The 18,643-nt window shown below is 41.5% G+C and overlaps 1 protein-coding gene across 1 annotated transcript in view; it reads left to right on the top strand.

Annotated features, from left to right (window-relative positions):
• Positions 1–18,643, top strand: part of LOC109936174 (protein prune homolog 2-like) — a 103,217-nt gene that overhangs the window by 63,329 nt on the left and 21,245 nt on the right. The window contains exons 3-6 of the mRNA XM_048593494.1: positions 1,050–1,152; positions 4,363–4,494; positions 5,381–5,467; positions 11,702–11,800. Of these exons, the coding sequence (XP_048449451.1) occupies positions 1,050–1,152; positions 4,363–4,494; positions 5,381–5,467; positions 11,702–11,800 (421 nt within the window). The remainder of the gene's footprint in view (positions 1–1,049; positions 1,153–4,362; positions 4,495–5,380; positions 5,468–11,701; positions 11,801–18,643) is intronic.

An 18,643-nucleotide genomic window follows, 5' to 3' on the forward strand; every position in this document is an offset into this window, starting at 1 on the left:
AAGGAAACTGCCATCCTTACCTGGTCTGGATTGCATGTTACTCCAGACCAACAGCAATGTGGATGTCTCTTAACTGCCCTCTGGGCAATTAGGGACAGGCAATAAATGCTGCCTAACCAGCAACATCCTCATCCTGTGAATGAATAAAGAAAAAAGTCAGTCATTTTGAACTGTGAGTTTTAGACCTCAATGACACTCATGTGATTTTAGCTAAATGACTAGGAACCTCTGTCAGAGACATTTGTTAGCATTTTTCTTGACTTGAATGTTGCAACTGAAAGATAGAGGCACCCAGATTCAGAACAATTCAAAGAGAAAAGGTCTATTACAGCTCAGGTGCTGCTAGTTTAGTAGTCTCCAAAAACAGAGCAGTGTGTAAAAGTACTGAGTTGCTTAGAAGAAAACCACAGAAGCATAAGGCTGTAGAGTTGTCCAAGAGGAAGACATTTTGCAAAACTGTTGAAGTCTTGAGTTTAAGGAACCCAATTTAGGTAGTAAGTGAGCTGAGTTGGCAGTTTGTTTAAAAGTTTCAGAAATAGACATTAACTGAAGAAAATAATATAAGGCGAGTACAAAAAGAAACTTATTACAGTTGTATCAACTGAAAAAGAAGCTTTAGTGTGGAGAGACGAATGATGTTTGAGTGAAAAACTGTTGCTAGAGTAAAAGTATTGAATCTGTTTTTCTGATGTTTGTAATGAGTTCATTTCAGAGAGTGCTTATCTAGTAATATAAATTATGTTTTCTTTTGTGTAATAAACATTTCCATTCTTCTGTTAAAAGTACATTGGCAGGCGCTAGTAAATTTGCAATGACTAACCTCCATGACAAACAGAAAATCAAAACTTATGATTTAGCAAGCCTAGTGTCACTGAGATCTGACTTGTCCTGCATTACCATGAACTACAATCTTAACAAATGTTTTTCTGAATAAGAAAGAAAAAAGCTTGAGCTGTTGTTACAATTACAGATTTCTTGTGTCCTTGTAATTCTATGTAATACTGTGAACAGTGCACAATATTAAACAAATGCTTTCTTGTTTTCCTCAGGTTACTATAGTGAAGGACTCAATGCCATCATTGTGTTTGCAGCATGTTTCCTGCCAGAGAGCAGTCGACCTGATTATAATTATATTATGGAAAATCTCTTTTTGTGAGTAGAATATCAATATTTGCCTTAAACTAGTCCCTAAGTTACTGAACCAATATAATCTATGTCCTGATACCTTGGACTGCTACTTAACTAATTGGCTGGATGCAGAGTTTTTTTGTACAGGCTAAGAAATAACTGCATGTGAGTTTGCCAAAAATTGATTTATTCTAAACCTTAAATTCCAGTGCTGTAAAAACTTGTACAGTACACCTCGTTATGACTCTTAGGGCATTTTTTTTTTGTTTTCCAGCAAATATTTTGGATGTGTGTTTATTGTTGCCATGTGGTTAAATGCACTGGGAGTTAATGCATGCATTATGATGTCCAATAAATAGAAAATCAGTTGAAGGGCTTGTTAATCTGATATTGTTGAAGGATGGACATTGGCCAGAACATCCAAGAAAAACTGTGTTTCTCTTTAAAAAGTACGATGGGATATTTAATACCCATCTGAAGCACTAGATTGAGGTTCGATATCATAGTCTATGTTTAAACCTATGAATAATGTCTGTGTTAAAATAACCTGTTTAAAAATGTCTCAGCGAACATCACATTTGAAGAGCAATAACTCTGAAAATCACCTTTCTTTCATTAATTCTCAAAAGTGCTCAAGGTTATGTGCTCATGGTGTGATGTGGTTTGATCCCATGACCTGCTGAGAAAGTTGACAACGTTCCAACTGACACTTCTAAGGCAGTTCCAAAATCCAGCGTTATAGCCAAACAAAAGCATGAAACCTGAAACATAAACACACAATACTGGAAACACTCAGCAGCTGAGGTAGCATCTGTTGAGAGACGAAAGCTATTTCAAGTAGATAATTTTGTCACAACGAGGCAGTATTACAGGTGAACAGGTAATAAGAAGGAATGGAGCAAAGGAAGGCTTGGATGTAGGGAGAGAAGAAAGACTGCAAATGCAAGAAAAGAACAATCAAAGTGGTTGGGTGAAGAATGTGGGATGATTAAATAACGTGATAAAATGTGAAAGATAATGAAACACAATGAGAAGAAACTAAAGAAGTGAAATCATGAACTCTTCTTGCAATTTGACTGTCGTATTTACTGTTTTTTTTATTGTGCCTCCTTTTGTCTTGCACGATTATCACTTCTGTTATTGCACCATTTGCTGTCCTCCAGCTAATCATTTAACAGTCATTGGGGACTGGTTAGTTCAGTTGGCTAGACAGGTGCTTTGTGATATAAAGTGGCACCAGTAGTGTGGGCTCAGTTTCTGCACCGCTGCAGTTACTATTGAAGGGCTCACCTTCTCAAACTCTTCCCTCACCTGAGACGTTGTGACCCTCAAAGTTAAACCACCACCAGTTATCTCTCTGTAATAGGAGAGCAGCTCTATGGTCTGGTAATTTCAGTTTTCTTGATGCCCGGGTAAATGAAAATTCCGTTGCTGACCAACTTAAAACTGTTCCCTTTCCTTTTGAAGTTTCCTTCTCCACTCATCATTTTCCTCCTTGTCCACCATAGTCTTTCCAGCCTCTTCCTCCCTCTCACCTTGCAGCCGTCTGCATCAGCTTCTTCCTGTTTTTGTCTGTGCAGCCTCCTAGTGAGATTGTGGAATTATAATAAATTAGTACTAATAAAGTAGATGTAGTGTTGTAGAAATTAGTGGAACTGAAAATTGACAAAATCACAGGTCTTCACCTGATGACCTTTGCCCGCTAACAGAGATAATGAATGCATTGGCTATTATCTTACAAAATATTATTGATTCTGCAAAGGTGCCTGTAGGTTGGAAGGTTGTAAATGTAACCTGACTGTTTCAGAAAGGAAGGAAAGAAAAATCATGGAACTGAAAACATGTTAGCCTAATGTCTGTAATAAGGAAATACATGAATTTACTATAAAGGATGTGATTGCTGCATATTTTTAAAAATAATTGTACAATTAGACCAGAGTCAAAATTGATTTATGAAGGGGAAGTCATGTTTGACAAAAGTGATAGTTTTCTTTTTCTAAGGAGGTTACCAGCAGATTCAATAAGGGGGAACTAGTGATGTGTTATATTTGGATTTTCAGAAAGGTTTTTGTTAAAATCCCACGCGTGATTCAGAAGCAGAATTAAAGTGCATATGTTTAGGAGTAATGGACTGGCTTTGAGTGAGAATTAATTAACAAGCAGAATGCAGAGAGTGTAGGAATGAATGGGTCCCTCTCAGGTTTGTAAACTGTGACAAGTGATACAGTACAAGGCCCAGTACTTGGGGCCCCAACTGTTCACAATGTATATTCATGAATTAGATGTTGGTGGCTAATTGTAATATTTCCAAGTTTGCAAATGATGAAATGTTTGGTAGGAATGTGTAGATGCAAAGAGGTTTCAAGGGATTTAGAACAGGCTGAGTGAGTCGTCAAGATTTTGACAAATGGAAATAATGTAGATAAGTGTGACGTTACCCTCTTCGATAGGACAAATGAAGGTGCAGATTGTTTTGTAAATAGTGAGAGATTGGAAACTGTTGTTGTCCAAAGGGACCTAGATGTCCTTGTTTATGAGTCACTGAAATCTAACATCATGGTGCAGCAAGCATGCAAAAGACAGTGTTAGTGTTTGTCAGTGCTAAATTCCATCTTCCACTGATCCACCAATCTGATCAACCTGTCCATATCTTCTTGTAACCTAAGATCTTCCTCCTCATTATTAACCACCCAGCCAATCTTCCTGTCATCTGCAGACTTACTTATCATAATCCCAGCACATTCTCATCTACATCATTTATGAATCTCACAAACAATAAAGGACCCAGCACTGATCCCTATGGTATGCCACTGGATGCTGGCTTCCAATCATGCAAACAACCTTCTATCACCACCATCTCTCCCCTGCCACTAAGCCAATTTTGGATCTAACTTGCCAAGTTACCATAGATCCCATGAACTTTTACTTCTTTATCAGTTTCTCATGTGGGACTTTGTCAGTGGCCTTGCTGAAACCCATATAAACTACATAAACTGCCCTATACTCATCTACGCACGTGGTCACCTCCTCTCAAAATTCAGTCACATTCATTAGGCGTGGCCTCCTGTAACAAAGCCATGCTGACTGCCCCTGATCTTGCCTTTCTAAATGGTTATTAATTTTCTCCTTCAGAGGTAATAGCTAATAATTCAATTAATCTGGTAATTCTGAAAATTGTGGTTGAATGCAATTTTTAAAATTCACCCAAGCAAAACCATTTTTCTTTGGTCACAGGTATGTGATCAGTACCTTAGAACTCTTGGTAGCTGAGGACTACATGATTATTTATCTCAATGGAGCGACTCCACGACGAAAGATGCCAGGTTTTAGCTGGATGAAAAGGTGCTATCAAATGATTGACAGGAGGCAAGTATTTGTCATTATTTACATTACAATCAACTTTTCAGTACAGAGTAAGACTTTTCACCAACATTCCTACCACCCAAACACAACCAACACAAATTTCAGGGTGTTTATACTTTTAGCAATTAGAGCACAAACTCAAGCCCTAAACAGCTTTTCTATTTTCAGTCTTATGCAGTCATATCCACCTGAAGACCAAGTGAAGAGAGCTGTAGTTAGCCATTTAACTCAACCAGAGATCAGTCTCTCTTGGGCTGTTATCAATACATATAGGATAGGCCATAGAATTGCACAATAGAAATTAGTTCATCAGTGTTATTATTTTGATAGCATTCAAAACCTCAGTTAATAGCGACCTTTAACGTTTTCAATTTCAGTCTTCAATGAACAATTAAAGGAAATTTGATTGGAATCATCCTCTTTCTTTTATCCGGAAAAGTCAAGGATAAAGAAACTCTCCCATCGAAAAGAGTTTCTTTCTCTGGTGTACTATTTCTTCATGGTATCTATGTTATCTGGAGTAAACCCAACATGTTTGCTTCTAGTACCTTACTCAAAGCTTCCAATAATTACATAAACAACCCAGCATTCAATGTTAGAATAGCACTAAAAAGTAATATATTGCATTGCTCATCAGATTGAACGTACTACATAGACTAGGATATACAGTATCATCAATCTCAGACTTGGTCAAAGGGATTATTTTCTTGATTTTTCTAAATTCGCATCCCATCTGTAAGTGCTTAAAACCAATGTAATAAACTTTCATGTCTCTCAGATTATGAATATGATTTAAAATAACAAAGTTATCTGAATGCTGGGAAGTAGGGAAAATGTTGTATGTTGTTATGAGGTGTTAGTATATTATTGAGAGAATTTTTCATCACAGGTTGAGGAAGAATCTGAAATCATTTATAATTGTGCATCCATCATGGTTTATCAGGACGATTCTTGCAGTCACTCGACCATTCATTAGGTAGGTCATTGTGGTTTTGCTACGTGATATTCAGAGAGATGGACAAATATTGAACAATAAAATATTCACATTTTATGGATATCTGTAACTAGCATAGATATTTATTTATTATCATTGCAGAAATACTTGAGGTGTCTCAGATTTTTTTTATTATTACAGATTAAATTGTACGATTAAATTAAATTTTACAACCCATGAACACATCTGTGCCACTGTGCTGTATAATCTACTAATTGGTGTAATTCCATGACTTCTGACATCTTATCTGTACCCAGTATCCTATATTTCTGCTGGACATGGTTCAGGTGTAAGATTTGCCTATGAAATGGACCACAGGACTTCTGCATTTAGTATCCCTCAACAGTAATCTTTTATTTTTATTCATTCATGGGATGAGAGCATCGCTGGCTAAGCCAGCATTTATCGTCAATCCCTAATTGCCCAGAGGGCAGTATAAGAGTCAACCACGATGCTGTGGGTCTGGATTCACATATAGGCCAGGCTGGGTAAGGATGGCAGCTTCCTTCCCTAAAGGACGTTAGTGAAATTCTAGGTAAATCATGACACTGCTGAAGAAACTATGTACTAAACATATTGCAGCAAAATTTGTCTATCATATCTCAGGTGGTGTTCAAACATCTGTTACCTATTGATGCCTGGTATCATCAGCAAGTTGTAGGAATTGGTAAACAAAATGTCCAAGCTCCATCAAATTTGCTTACTACCATTCTCATTGGTGATCACTAATATTAATCGGTCTCTATCAGTTAAACCACAACAGACCCAATAAGATATGAGAGAGATTCCAGTGCTGAAATGTCAGATTTTCTGAAAATACAAGGATTGATAAGAAATCAAGTTCTGAGGTGGATGAAAAAGATAAAATTTCATTCTGTCCTCCATGATGAGTTTGGTGGGAGCAGAAGTATCCATTGCCACCTTTCTGCCTCTCTTGGTTAAGGGCCTTTCAGACCTTCCTGCCCCACCATCAATGAAAGCCCTCAAGTAGGCAATTAATCCCCAGCACTACTGCCACTCACCTAGCCACAGGTGGCAGTCTCGTCCTGTAGAAAGCCTGAAAATCAAACCCTGGCTTGTTTGCTTACCTTCGTCCAGGGAGTGTTACTTGTTAAAACACAGTCATTCCTGACTGAGGGATCGGGCATTGAGGAAGCTGCTGAAATCCAACATGCCACCTCTCCCCTTCCCTTTCCTTCAACCCTTCCTGTCTCCCCAGTGGCTCCCTTGAGCAATACGCATTTAGCATCTTTCAGCTGGCAGGCCATGAGACCATGAAACATAGGAGTATAAGTAGGCCATTCAGCCCAGAATGTTTTGGCCGCTATTTAATGAGATCATGGTTGAAGTAATAACCCTCAACTCCATTTTCAGACTTCAACCCCACCTACCCCCACCCATCCTGGCCTTGATCCCAGGGAAGACCTGCAGATGACCCAGTTAAATGCCTGACTGGCATGTAATCCAGTCAGCCTTGTTAAAAGTTGGTGACACCGAGCTCCCACCAGCACTGCAACTGGTATGCATGATCCCCCAGGCTCCATTAAATACCACCCAGAGAGGCTTTGAAGAGAGGTATATTTAGATAGATAAATAGATTAAATGAGCGAACAAGAGTTTGGCTGTTGGAGAATAATGTCGAAAAATGTGAGTCTACCCAGTTTGCTGGGAAGAACGGAGGGAATTTTGTTAAATGGACAGAGACAACAATGTATTGGTAAAGAGGGAACTGTACTTGAATCACCACAAAATTACCATGCAGGTACAGAAAATAATTAGGAAGGCAAGCAAAGTGTAAGCCTTTGTTGCAAAGAGGATGTTTTTCTGTGACTGTATATGTTGCATTGCGACTGTACCTAAAGTGCACTGTATGGTTTGGACCCCTTTACTTGAGGATGGATATACTGGCATTGCAGGTAGTTTAGAGAAGGTTCACTAGGGAGAGGTCCAATGAGTAATGGAGCGATACAGTGGCTCAGTGGTTAACACTGCTGCCTCACAGGCCCAGGGATCCAGGTTCGATTCCACCCTTAGGCGACTGTCTGTGTGGAGTCCCTCTATGTCTGTACGGGTTCTTCTGGGTGCTCCGGTTTACTTCCATAATCCAAAGATGCACAGACTAGGTGGATTGGCCATGGGAAAAGCAGGGATACAGGGATAGGGTAAGGGGTGTGGGTCTGGATGTGATGCTCTTCAAGGGGCTGGTGTGGAGCTGATGGGCCAAAGGGCATGTTTCCACACTGGAGGGACTCTGTGGTTGTATCTGTAGCAGGTTGACCCTATATTCATTAAAATTTAGAAAACCGATAGTTGTTCTTATCGGGATATAGCAAGAACTGCAGATGCTGGAGTCAAAGTCAATACAGTGTGGAGCTGGAGGAGCACAGCAGGCCAGGCAGTATCAGAGGAGCAGGAAAGTTGATGTTTTGGGTCGGGACCCTTCTTCAGAAATGGGGAGGAGGGAGGGAAAGGAGCTGGGAAATAAATAGAGAGAGGAGGGGTGGGGCTGGAGAAGGTAGGTGGGATGGTGATAGGTGAATGCAGGTAGGGAGTGGTGGGGATTGGTCAGTGGGATGGGTGGGGCGGACAGTTGGGATAGAAAATGGACAGGTTGTGTCAGGTCAAGAAGGTGGGGATGAGAGGGAGGTTTGGACATGGGATGAGGCCGGGGGTGGGGAAATTTTGAAACTGGTGATTTCTAAGTTTAGGCCATCGGGCTGTAGGCTTCTGGAGCAGAATATGAGGTGCTGCTCCTCCAGTTTGCGTGTGGTGTCATTGTGGCACTGGAGGAGGCCCAGGATGGACATGTCACCCAGGGAGTAGGAGGGGGAGTTAAAATGGTTGGCGGCCGAAAATTATTGTTGTTTGTCGCGTACAGAGCGCAGATGCTCTGCAGAATGGTCACCAAGTCTACGCATGTCCTCATTGATGTAGAGGAGGCCACATAGGGAGCAGCGGATACAGTAGACCAGGTTGGAGGATATACAAGTGAACTCCTATCGGATATGGAAAGTTTGTCTCGGGTCTCGGATGGAGGTGAGAGGGAAGGTGTAGGAGCAGGTGTAGCACCTCCTGCGGTTGCAGGGAAAGGTGCCGGGTAGGGTTAGTGGGGAGTGTGGAGCAGACGAGGGAGTTGCGGAGTGAGCGGTCCCAAGAAAAGGAGATGGGGTAGGATGGGAAATATATCTTTGGTTGTAGGGTCAGATTGTTGCGGTCCTTGAAATAAGAGGACATCTGGAATGTCAGGGAGTGGAGCGCTCCATGTTGGGAACAGATGTAGAAGAGGCAGAGGAACTGGGAGTAAGGGATCACATCCTTGCAGGAGGATGGGTGAGAGGAGGTGTAGTCAAGGTAATCATGGGAGTCAGTGGGTTTGAAATAGATGTTGGTGTTGAGGTGGTTACTAGAAATGGAGACAGAGAGGTCCAGGAAGGGGAGGGAGTTATCGGAGTGAATTTGAGGTTGGGGTGAAAGCTGTCGGTAAAGTTAATGAATTGTTCGAGTACCTCCCGCAATGATGCGATCCCTTACTCCCAACTCCACCGCATCTGTTCCCAAAATGGAGCCCTCCACTCCCGGACGTCTCAGATGTACTCCTACTTCAAGGACCGCAACATCCCCCGGCCCCTCTGGTGATCAAAAATGCGCTCAACTGCATTTCCTGCACTTCTGCCCTCACACGCCTAACAAAAATAAAGACAGAGTCCCCTTGGTCCTCACATATCACCCCACCAACCTCCACACTCGGCGTATCATTCTCCGCCACTTCCTCCACCTACAATCCAACCCCACAACCAGATATTTCCCTCCCCACCTCTACCTGCCTTTCGTAGGGACTGCTCTCTCTGTGACTCCCTTGTCCGCTCCCCATTCCCCACTAACCCCACCACCCCTGGCACTTTTCCCTGCAACCGCAGGAGGTGCTGCATCTGCCCCTGCACCTGCCCCTACACCCCCCCCCTACACCTCCCCCCTCACCTCCATCCAAAGCCCTAGACAAACTTTCCAAATCCCACAAGGATTCACCTGTACATCCTCCAACCTGGTCTACTGTATCCATTACTCCCGATGTGGCCTCCTCTACAAGCGGAGGCTCAGAGACCGTTTGGTAGAGCACCTGCGCTCTGTTCACGACGAACGCCAACACCTTCCAGTCGCCAACCATTTCAACTCCCCCTCCCATTCCCTGGGTGACGTGTCCATCCTGGGCCTCCTCCAGTGCCACAATGACACCACACGCAAACTGGAGGAACAACACCTTGTATTTCGCCTTGGGACCCTGCAGCCCGATGGCCTAAACGTGGATTTTACCAGTTTCAAAATCTCTCCACCCCGACCTTATCCCATGTCCAACCCTCCCTCTCATCCCTGCCTTCCTGACCTGACACAACCTGTCCATCTTCTTCCCCACCCATCTGCCCCACCCTTCTCACTAAGCAATCCCCACTACCCCCCTACCTGCATCCACCTATCACCATCCCACCTACCTTACCCAGCCCCACCCCTCCTCCCTCTATTTATTTCCCAGCTCCCTTCCCCCTCCCCAGCCCTGATGAAGGGCCTAAGTCTGAAACATTGACTCTCCTGCTCCTGTGATGCTGCCTGACCTGCTGTGCTCCTCCAGCTCCACAGATGCTCTCATTGAAACAAATAGAATTCTGAGGTGAATTCACAGGGAGGATGCTGAGAGGATGTTTCCCCTCTTGGGGAAATCTAGGATGACCGAGGCCTGCTAATCTTTGAAATTCTCTACCCCAAACAGCAATGAAAGCTGCTCCTTGAGTATTTTCAAGGCCAAGTTAGACAGATTTCGATCTTCAAGGAAGTCAAGGATGATGTGAGGCAGGTTGAAAAGTGGAATTAGGGTCGGAATTAGATCGGCCATTAGAGAGTAGGCTTGAGGGCCTTTTCTGCTTTTATTTCTTTATGTTCTTAGGCTCTCATGTTCTCAACATGTACTGATCTTGATCCGATGGGCTGGTGGGCTGAGGAGTGGCAGATGGAGTTTAATTTTGATAAATGGGAGATTGCATTTTGGTAAGGCAAATTATGGCAGGACTTATACACTTAATGGTAGAGTCCTGGAGAATATTGCTGAAGAAAGAGACCTTGGGGTGCAGGTTCATAGTTCCTTGGAGGTGGAATTGTCGGTAGACAGGATAGTGAAGAAGGCGGTTGGTACACTTGCCTTTATTGGTCAGTGCATTGAGTACATATTGCAGCTGTAAAGGACATTGGTTAGGCTACTTTTGGAATATTGTGTTTAATTCTGGTCTCCCTGCTGTAGGAAAGATGTTGATAAACTTGAGAGGATGCAGAAGAGATTTACAAGGATGTTGCCGGGATTGGAGGGTTTGAGCCAAAGACGAGGGCTGAATAATAGGCTGGGGCTATTTTCCTTGGAGCGTTGGAGGTTGAGGGGTGACCTTTATAGAAGTTTATAAAATCATGAGGGGCAGAGATAGAGTGAATAACCAAGGTCTTTTTCCCAGAGTCCAACACTAGAGGGCTTAGGTTTAAGGTGAGAGGGGAACGATACAAAAGGGACCTAAGGGGCAACTTTTTCATACAGGGGGTGGTGTATATGTATGGAATGAGCTGCCGGAGGAAATGGTGGAAGCTGGTATAATTACAATATTTAAAAGGATGAGTACATGAATAGGAAGAGTTTAGAGGAAAATGGGCCGAATGCAGGCAAATGGGACTAGATTAATTTAGGATATTCTGGACGGCATGGACGAGTTGGACCAAAGGGTCTGTATCCATGCTGCACATCTCCATGAGTCATGCCCTAAATATATGTAACCTTGGAGGATTTTAGTGTACAGATTTTTACATTAATTTTAAATCAGGAGAGCAACAGTGAAAAATGGGAGATTTCCTCAAGTGGTCATTGACTACTTTTGAGAATGATATGGAACAAATGTTCACGTTGGAAACAGGTAAAAGCTCAATTCCTGGTAAAAGTAGACTTACTTTGTAAAATCAGAGATAGTAGGAACTGCCGATGCTGGAGTCTGAGATACCAAGGTGTGGAGCTGGATGAACACAGCAGGCCAGGCAGCATCAGAGGAGCAGGAAAGCTGACGTTTCGGGTCTGGACCCTTCAGAAAAAAAAATCTTTTTACTTTCTAAAATGTTTGGGAAGCGACGCTCTGTCATGTTTATCTTTGTGCTTTGAACGATATAACAACTGTTTTGATTTGTTTTCTTCAGTTCGAAGTTCAGCAGTAAGGTGAGATATGTCAGTAGCCTGGCTGAGCTGGAGGAACTCATCCCCATGCAGCATGTTCAGATTCCGGAGACTATCAGAAAGTGAGTAATGTATTGTACGTGTAGTTGGTTGATCCATGTGCTTAATATAATTAGCAAAGCCATAAAGTGGCATTTTGCCTTGCTTGTCACAAACTTTGGTAATTATATCCTTTAAAATGTCCTGTAGATGATTTAGTTTGTAATGCTTTACAGTGTCTATCATATACTCTTCAAAATAAATTTGAAAGTGAATTTGAATAGATTAGAATACATTGCCATATATGTTCTGGTAACTAGTGAACATCTATATATTTATTCATTGTGAAAATTATGCTATTCTATATGGAACCATAATCATTAGATTTACAGGAATCCAGTCTGCAGCGTTAGATTTGTTCATTTCTCTGCGTTACTTATTTTCCTCTACAGTTAATTACTCAAACGCTTCTTAGCTAATTCTGTTTCCTGTTCAGAGTACTATATTCTAAACCTAAGTTTCTTGCTTTGCTGTAGTTTCTGTTTGCTTGCTCGTGGGGTTAAAAGATATATTCATGCAACCCAGCGCTTTCTTAAAGCCCAATTCTATGAGGTTGTTATTTTAAACGATGACGTGAATTAGAATCAGTGTGAAAGCCGAGTACATTGTGAAATTCTGTATCTACCAATCTTAATCAGGAAAATAAGATTATGACAACGTAAGTAAATGCACATTTTGTGTATGGACTTTAGGATTGATTAAATGTCAAGGACATATTAATTAATGAAGCAGTGATTTTTTTTTTTTATGGGTATCACTTATTGCTAAATCATTTGATATACCTTTTACACAGAGGAAATCTTCCTCTTCCCAATAGATAATAACATTGCAAATCAGAGGACTTGTATCATTGTTTGGTTTTATTCCAATGCTAAACCTGTACTTTTAAAAATAGCACTAAAGAAACAATTTTCCAGCAGTTTATCACTGTGATCTGTTCATACACAGATTTACAGCATATAATGTTAACTAAAAGCATTTCCTACAGGTCACACATGGCATTTCACAATCTCATTCCACCTCTGTGCAAAGAGCTGGAGCAGAGATAAGAAGTATCTCCGAGAAAAGGAAAAATGGAAATGCTTCCATTTTCTTTTCATTTATTTATGAACACCAAAGTAGGAAAACAACTACTGCTTTCCCTGTCAGTCAAATGTTGCAGTTGCAGCAAATAAAATGGAGCTAAAAGTATTTTAAATTTAAAGATTATTAACATTTCTAAGTCAACAGTGAACTGTTATTATAGTATGTACACTTATTGACAGATGTCTATCACTCCCTTCCCCCTTCAGAAGTGATGTTTATTACTTGTGTTTTAATTTTATCGGTAAGATAAACAGGTGAAGGGCATTGTTTAGTGAAGTAGGGCACTTATAAAGGGCTGTTGTGAAACTGTGGTAGTGTCACTATGTCTGGATCAGGAGACTCAAGTTCAAGTCCCAATTGTTCTATAAGTGTGTAATTGCATCTCTGAACCAGTTGATTAAAAAATATCTTACACCATTTATAAGGAGAGACTGATGAGACACTGGGCTGGTAGGTAAAAAATCAGCCCTGTAGTTCTGCATCCTGTGAATAAACTAATATTAAAAATAGTATTAGTATCTAGTTTAATAACTCACTTAGGATCAGATTAATAATGATGTCATCATAGCTTGACACCATAAATGTAAAAAGCTAATATAAATGTATAAGTGGTTTCAAATTATTCTATCTAGTATTTTATTGCCCTTAGTTAAAATAGCCAAAAGAAGGATCTGCTATCACTGCATTAAAATTACATCATAAGCTTTATGATCACTTGCCATAATTTGTACCTTTTAACTTCAAATCATTCATGCATCCCTAGCAGATCCTGAAAATGTTTCTTTTCATATATTCATGGGCATTGAAGGGAACAAGGCTGGCATTTATTAATAATGGAAAAAGATGCAATGAAATCACTTCTTGAACTGCTGCAGCCCATGTGGTGAATACAGTTCTAAAGGACTGTTAATGAGGCAGTTCCAGGATTTTAATTCAGCAGCAATGAAGGAGCTGTAAATATTTCCTAGTCAAGATTGTGTAGCCTGGAGACCCTGGTGCCCCTCTCCTCCTAGTCGATAGTTTTGGTTTTGGGAGCTGCTTTTGAATTTGTCTTCGTAAGTTGCTACAGAGCATTTTGTAGATGGTACAAAGTGCATGATATACCATGCTGAAGGGACTGAATGATTAAAGTGGGCAGTACAATGCCAATCAATAGCTGCTTTGGCCTGGTTGATGTTGAGTTCCTTCAGTTACACAAGCAAGTGGAGAGCACACCATCACATGTGAAATTATTCTTTGTGGGCAGAGATTTGGGATTCAGACAGTGAGTTAGTCAGTGGAGAATTCAGAGACTGTGACGTGCTCTTGCAGTCTTCTGGTGCCTCCCTGGAGTTTGGAAGTGGATTCTAAGATGATAATCTGTTGAATGTCAAGGGAAGGTGGTTCCACTTTCTTTTGATGAAATAGCCATTGCAAATGTCATTATTGTAGCTACATTAGAAGAGATGTGGCTACTTCTGGCTTTTGTTTGGCTAGTCTATAGGACAACATTTCTTTGTACCAAGGTGCCACATGTTAGTGAAAGGGGCCTTTTTTTTCCTTCCGAGCAAGAAGCTGACTTTGAGACTGTTTCCATGCTCTGACTCTGCCCCAGGAGGGAAGGTTGTCGCATGTAATTTTGGTGAAGGTGGAGTGCTAATCGGCTAGAGGTCATAGAACATAGAACATTACAGCGCAGTACAGGCCCTTTAGCCCTCGATGTTGCGCTGACCTGTGAAACCAATCTGAAGCTCATCGAACCTAAACTATTCCATTATCATCCATGTGTTCATCCAATGACCATTTAAATGCCCTTAAAGTTGGCGAGTCTACTACTGTTGCAGGCAGGGCATTCCACGCCCTTACTACTCTCTCTGACCTCTTACCTACCTCTGACATCTGTCCTACATCTATCACCCCTCAATTTAAAGCTATGTCCCCTCATGCTAGCCATCACCATCCGAGGAAAAAGGCTCTCACTGTCCACCCTATCTAATCCTCTGAACTTCTTGTATGTCTCTACTAAGTCACCTCTTAACCTTCTTCTCTCTAACGAAAACAGCCTCAAATCCCTCAGCCTTTCCTCATAAGACCTTCCCTCCATACCAGGCAACATTCTGGTAAATCTCCTCTGCACCCTTTCCAATGCTTCCACATCCTTCCTATAATGCGGCGACCAGAACTGTACGCAATACTTCAACTGCTCTATCCATGTCTCCGAAATGGCCACAACATCGAAGTCCCAGGTACCGACCCATGCTGCAAGTTCACCCACCTTATTCCGGATGCTCCTGTCGTTGAAGTAGACACACTTCAAACCACCTTCCTGCCTGCCGGTACGCTCTTGCGACCTTGAAATCTTATTCATGACCTCACTACTCTCAACCTCCTGTACACTGGAGCTACAATTCAGGTTCCCATCCCCCTGCTGAATTAGTTTAAACCCTCCCGAAGAGCATTAGCAAATTTCCCCCCCAGGATATTGGTACCCCTCTGGTTCAGGTGTAGACCATCCCGTTTGTACAGGTCCCACCTACCCCAGAATGAGCCCCAATTATCCAGGTATCTGAATCCCTCCCTCCTGCACCATCCCTGTAGCCACGTGTTCAACTGCTGTCTCTCCCTATTGCTCGCCTCGCTAGCACGTGGCACGGGTAACAAACCCGAGATAACAACTTTGTTTGTTCTAGCTCTAAGCTTCCACCCTAGCTCCTTGAATTTCTGCCTTACATCCCCATCCTTTTTCCTACCTATGTCGTTGGTGCCTATGTGGACCACGACTTGGGGCTGCTCCCCCTCCCCCTTAAGGATCCCGAAAACACGATCCGAGACATCACGGACCCTGGAACCTGGGAGGCAACACACCAACCGCGAGTCTCTCTCGTTCCCACAGAATCTCCTATCTGTCTCCCTAACTATGGAGTCCCCAATGACTAATGCTCTCCTCCTCTACCCCCTTCCCTTCTGAGCAACAGGGACAGACTCTGTGCCAGAGACCTGTACCCCGTGGCTTACCCCTGGTAAGTTGTCCCCCCCAACAGTATCCAAAACAGTATACTTGTTATTGAGGGGAACGGCCACGGGGATCCCTGCACTGTCTGCCTGTTTCCTTTCCGTCCCCTGACTGTCAGGTTGAGTGGCCAATTAGCAGCTGCATGGGTGGGAACTGAATAAATGCAGGCCATATTTAAACAACCAGAGCTTCTGAAAGAGGCAGAAGGTGGGCATTTCAGGGCTGCCTCTTGTTTCTGTCTCTTTGATGTCAAGGTCCTCAGTTGAGGAGTCTGAGGGTGCACAGAGCTTTGTAGTGGATCAGTCCAATTGAGTGGCTTGCTAATCTGTTTTCAGAGGGAATGATTAGTCAACCATATTGGTTGTATGAGCTTGGAGTCATACTTTTGTAAGGATAACAGATTTCATTTCCTAAAAGATATTTGTGCACCAAATAGGACCTTTTTATGACAATTTGGCCATTCCACGGTCAGTCTTAATGAACCTAACTTTTTTATTCCGGATATATTCATTTAACTGAATATAAATTCTTAGTAGATGGGGTGTAATTTGAGCTGATGTCTCCAGGACAATAAGGTCTCTGGATTATTTCTCCAGTAATATCACTGCTTTGTTATCAATTTCTTATGGTGTTTATCCCTCTTGCAGTCTGACCACAGGGATGTTATTCTGTGTATTTTCTGTTTTCAGTATGTAAATTACTGTTTCTGTTAAACAACAGCTTTATTTTAAAACATTAACAGTTTTGGAAACTGACCAGAATATTTACTCCAAACCATAAAATTACAGCTTCTTCCTTATACTTGCTGGGTGCTAGTGCTTGACACACATCCGTTTGTGTGATTCACATTGTTATCTGCTGCTTGTTTGTATGAGTGGTGTCTGGATGCCAGAATACTAAAGGCTTTATGATGGTTTAATTGGATGTGAACATAATCCTGAAACTCCAGCCTCTTCCTGTTTTATACCCTTGGCTTTATATTATCCAAGGACCACAGTTGCTATTTTAACTCACTAGCATTATAACTATCATCCTGTTTCAAGGCTTCTCTGGTTAAGATCTCCTTCAGTGACAGATTACAGTTAGAGTTCTTCACTATTCTTTGACCTCGAAGTTAGCATCATTCTATCGTCACTGAAGTGCAACCTCCGTCAACAATGAACTATCTAACCAGTTGCGTTCCTACTTATTCTGTAAAATTTTAATGGGTCTGAGATTTTCTGGGGTGCTACATAATAGGCAGCCCACTTAGAACAACGTCCTTCTGTGTGATAAAGGCTTAGCTTTATTTTTTTTTGTATTTTACTTGTGTTTCCTACTCTGTTGTTGTAATATACATGAAAGTCAAATTTTAGAGATTTGAGGCTATGATTCTACTGTGAAATATAATCACTGATTAGACTCTTAAAAGGTTTATTGCACTAACCAGCATAAAGACAAAAGTGAAGGAACAATAGCTTTTTAAATTCATTCATGTGATATGCGAATCACTGCCAAGGTCAGCATTTATTACCCATCCCTAAAGGCCCTTAAACTGCCTTGCTAGACTATTTTAAAGGACAGCTCATAGTCAACGATACTGCTGTGGGCCTGGAGGCACATATAAGCTGTGTCAGATAAAGAAGGGCAGATTTCCTGCCCTAAAGAACATTATTAAGCCAGGTGGGTTTTCTCAACAACTGATATTTTCCTGGTCACCATCTCAGCGACCAGCTTTCAGTTCTAAATTTATTAATTAAATGTCAATTCTACCAGCTGGTGGGACTTAAACCCATGACCTCAAAGCATTAGTCTGGGCCTCTGGATTACTAGTCCAGTAGTGTTATCACCCCGTGCCACCACCTGCCCTTAGTTACCTGACGGATGATAATATTCAGGTTTGGGGAAATAAATAAACTATAATTTAGCCTTTGAATGTGTGGTCAGATTTCCTGACTGGAATAAATTTAAAATAAACCTGTAGTCTTTTGTGGGGAATTTCCTGAGCAATACTTGTGAGCCTCCACAACTGCATTAAAGACCATTTCAAGTAAGACTTGCAGCCTTATTCCCTTTACAAATACCAAAGAAATTAATTTAATGACTAGATAATAAATGATTGTTTTATTTTCGAAACTAAAGCAGTCGTTGTCTTAGTTTATTAAATGTTAGTGTCATTAAATGTAAGAGCTAACGCCTGATTTTTTTTTAACTAATTAATGACAGGATTCAGTGCCTGAGTGAGTAATTCATACTTGGTGGTTTCCAACTTAACGTGCAATGCCACACTCTTAGATACTAACTCATTTTAGCCAATTGCTCAGATCAGATTGCTTAACTGCTACCCAGATTCCATCAACTCAGATTTGTTGTGTCCCTGATGCTTTTTTTATTCACTTAATCGATGCCTTGTTACACACTCTGTGTGATTTGCTGTTGAACTCCTGTCATCACCAGAGTTGCCATCAAACATTTCAAAGGCAGTGCAGCCATTGTATAAAGGGAAAACGGATCTAATCATTTTATTCTGGAGTCCAGTTTTCCATTGTGAAATTTGCTTTGCTACCTCTCCCCATTGCAGATCTGCTTTAAGAAGCAGTTTACATTGAACTATAGTCTAAAGCATTAAGACGTCAAGGAACAAATTACTTTAGCAAGCTTATAGGCACGAAAACCTTCTTCTGAAAGAGAAACATCCTCAAGAATCTTACTCTGTATGACAGAATCCTACTCCCCATCTCCTCTAGCCAAAATCTTTCAAAATTCTCCTGATATTTTCTCTGTATTTTTGTCTTGGAGGGCTATGACC

Source organism: Rhincodon typus, chromosome 3 (genome assembly GCF_021869965.1).
Source record: "Rhincodon typus isolate 14 chromosome 3, sRhiTyp1.1, whole genome shotgun sequence".
NCBI lineage: Eukaryota > Metazoa > Chordata > Chondrichthyes > Orectolobiformes > Rhincodontidae > Rhincodon > Rhincodon typus.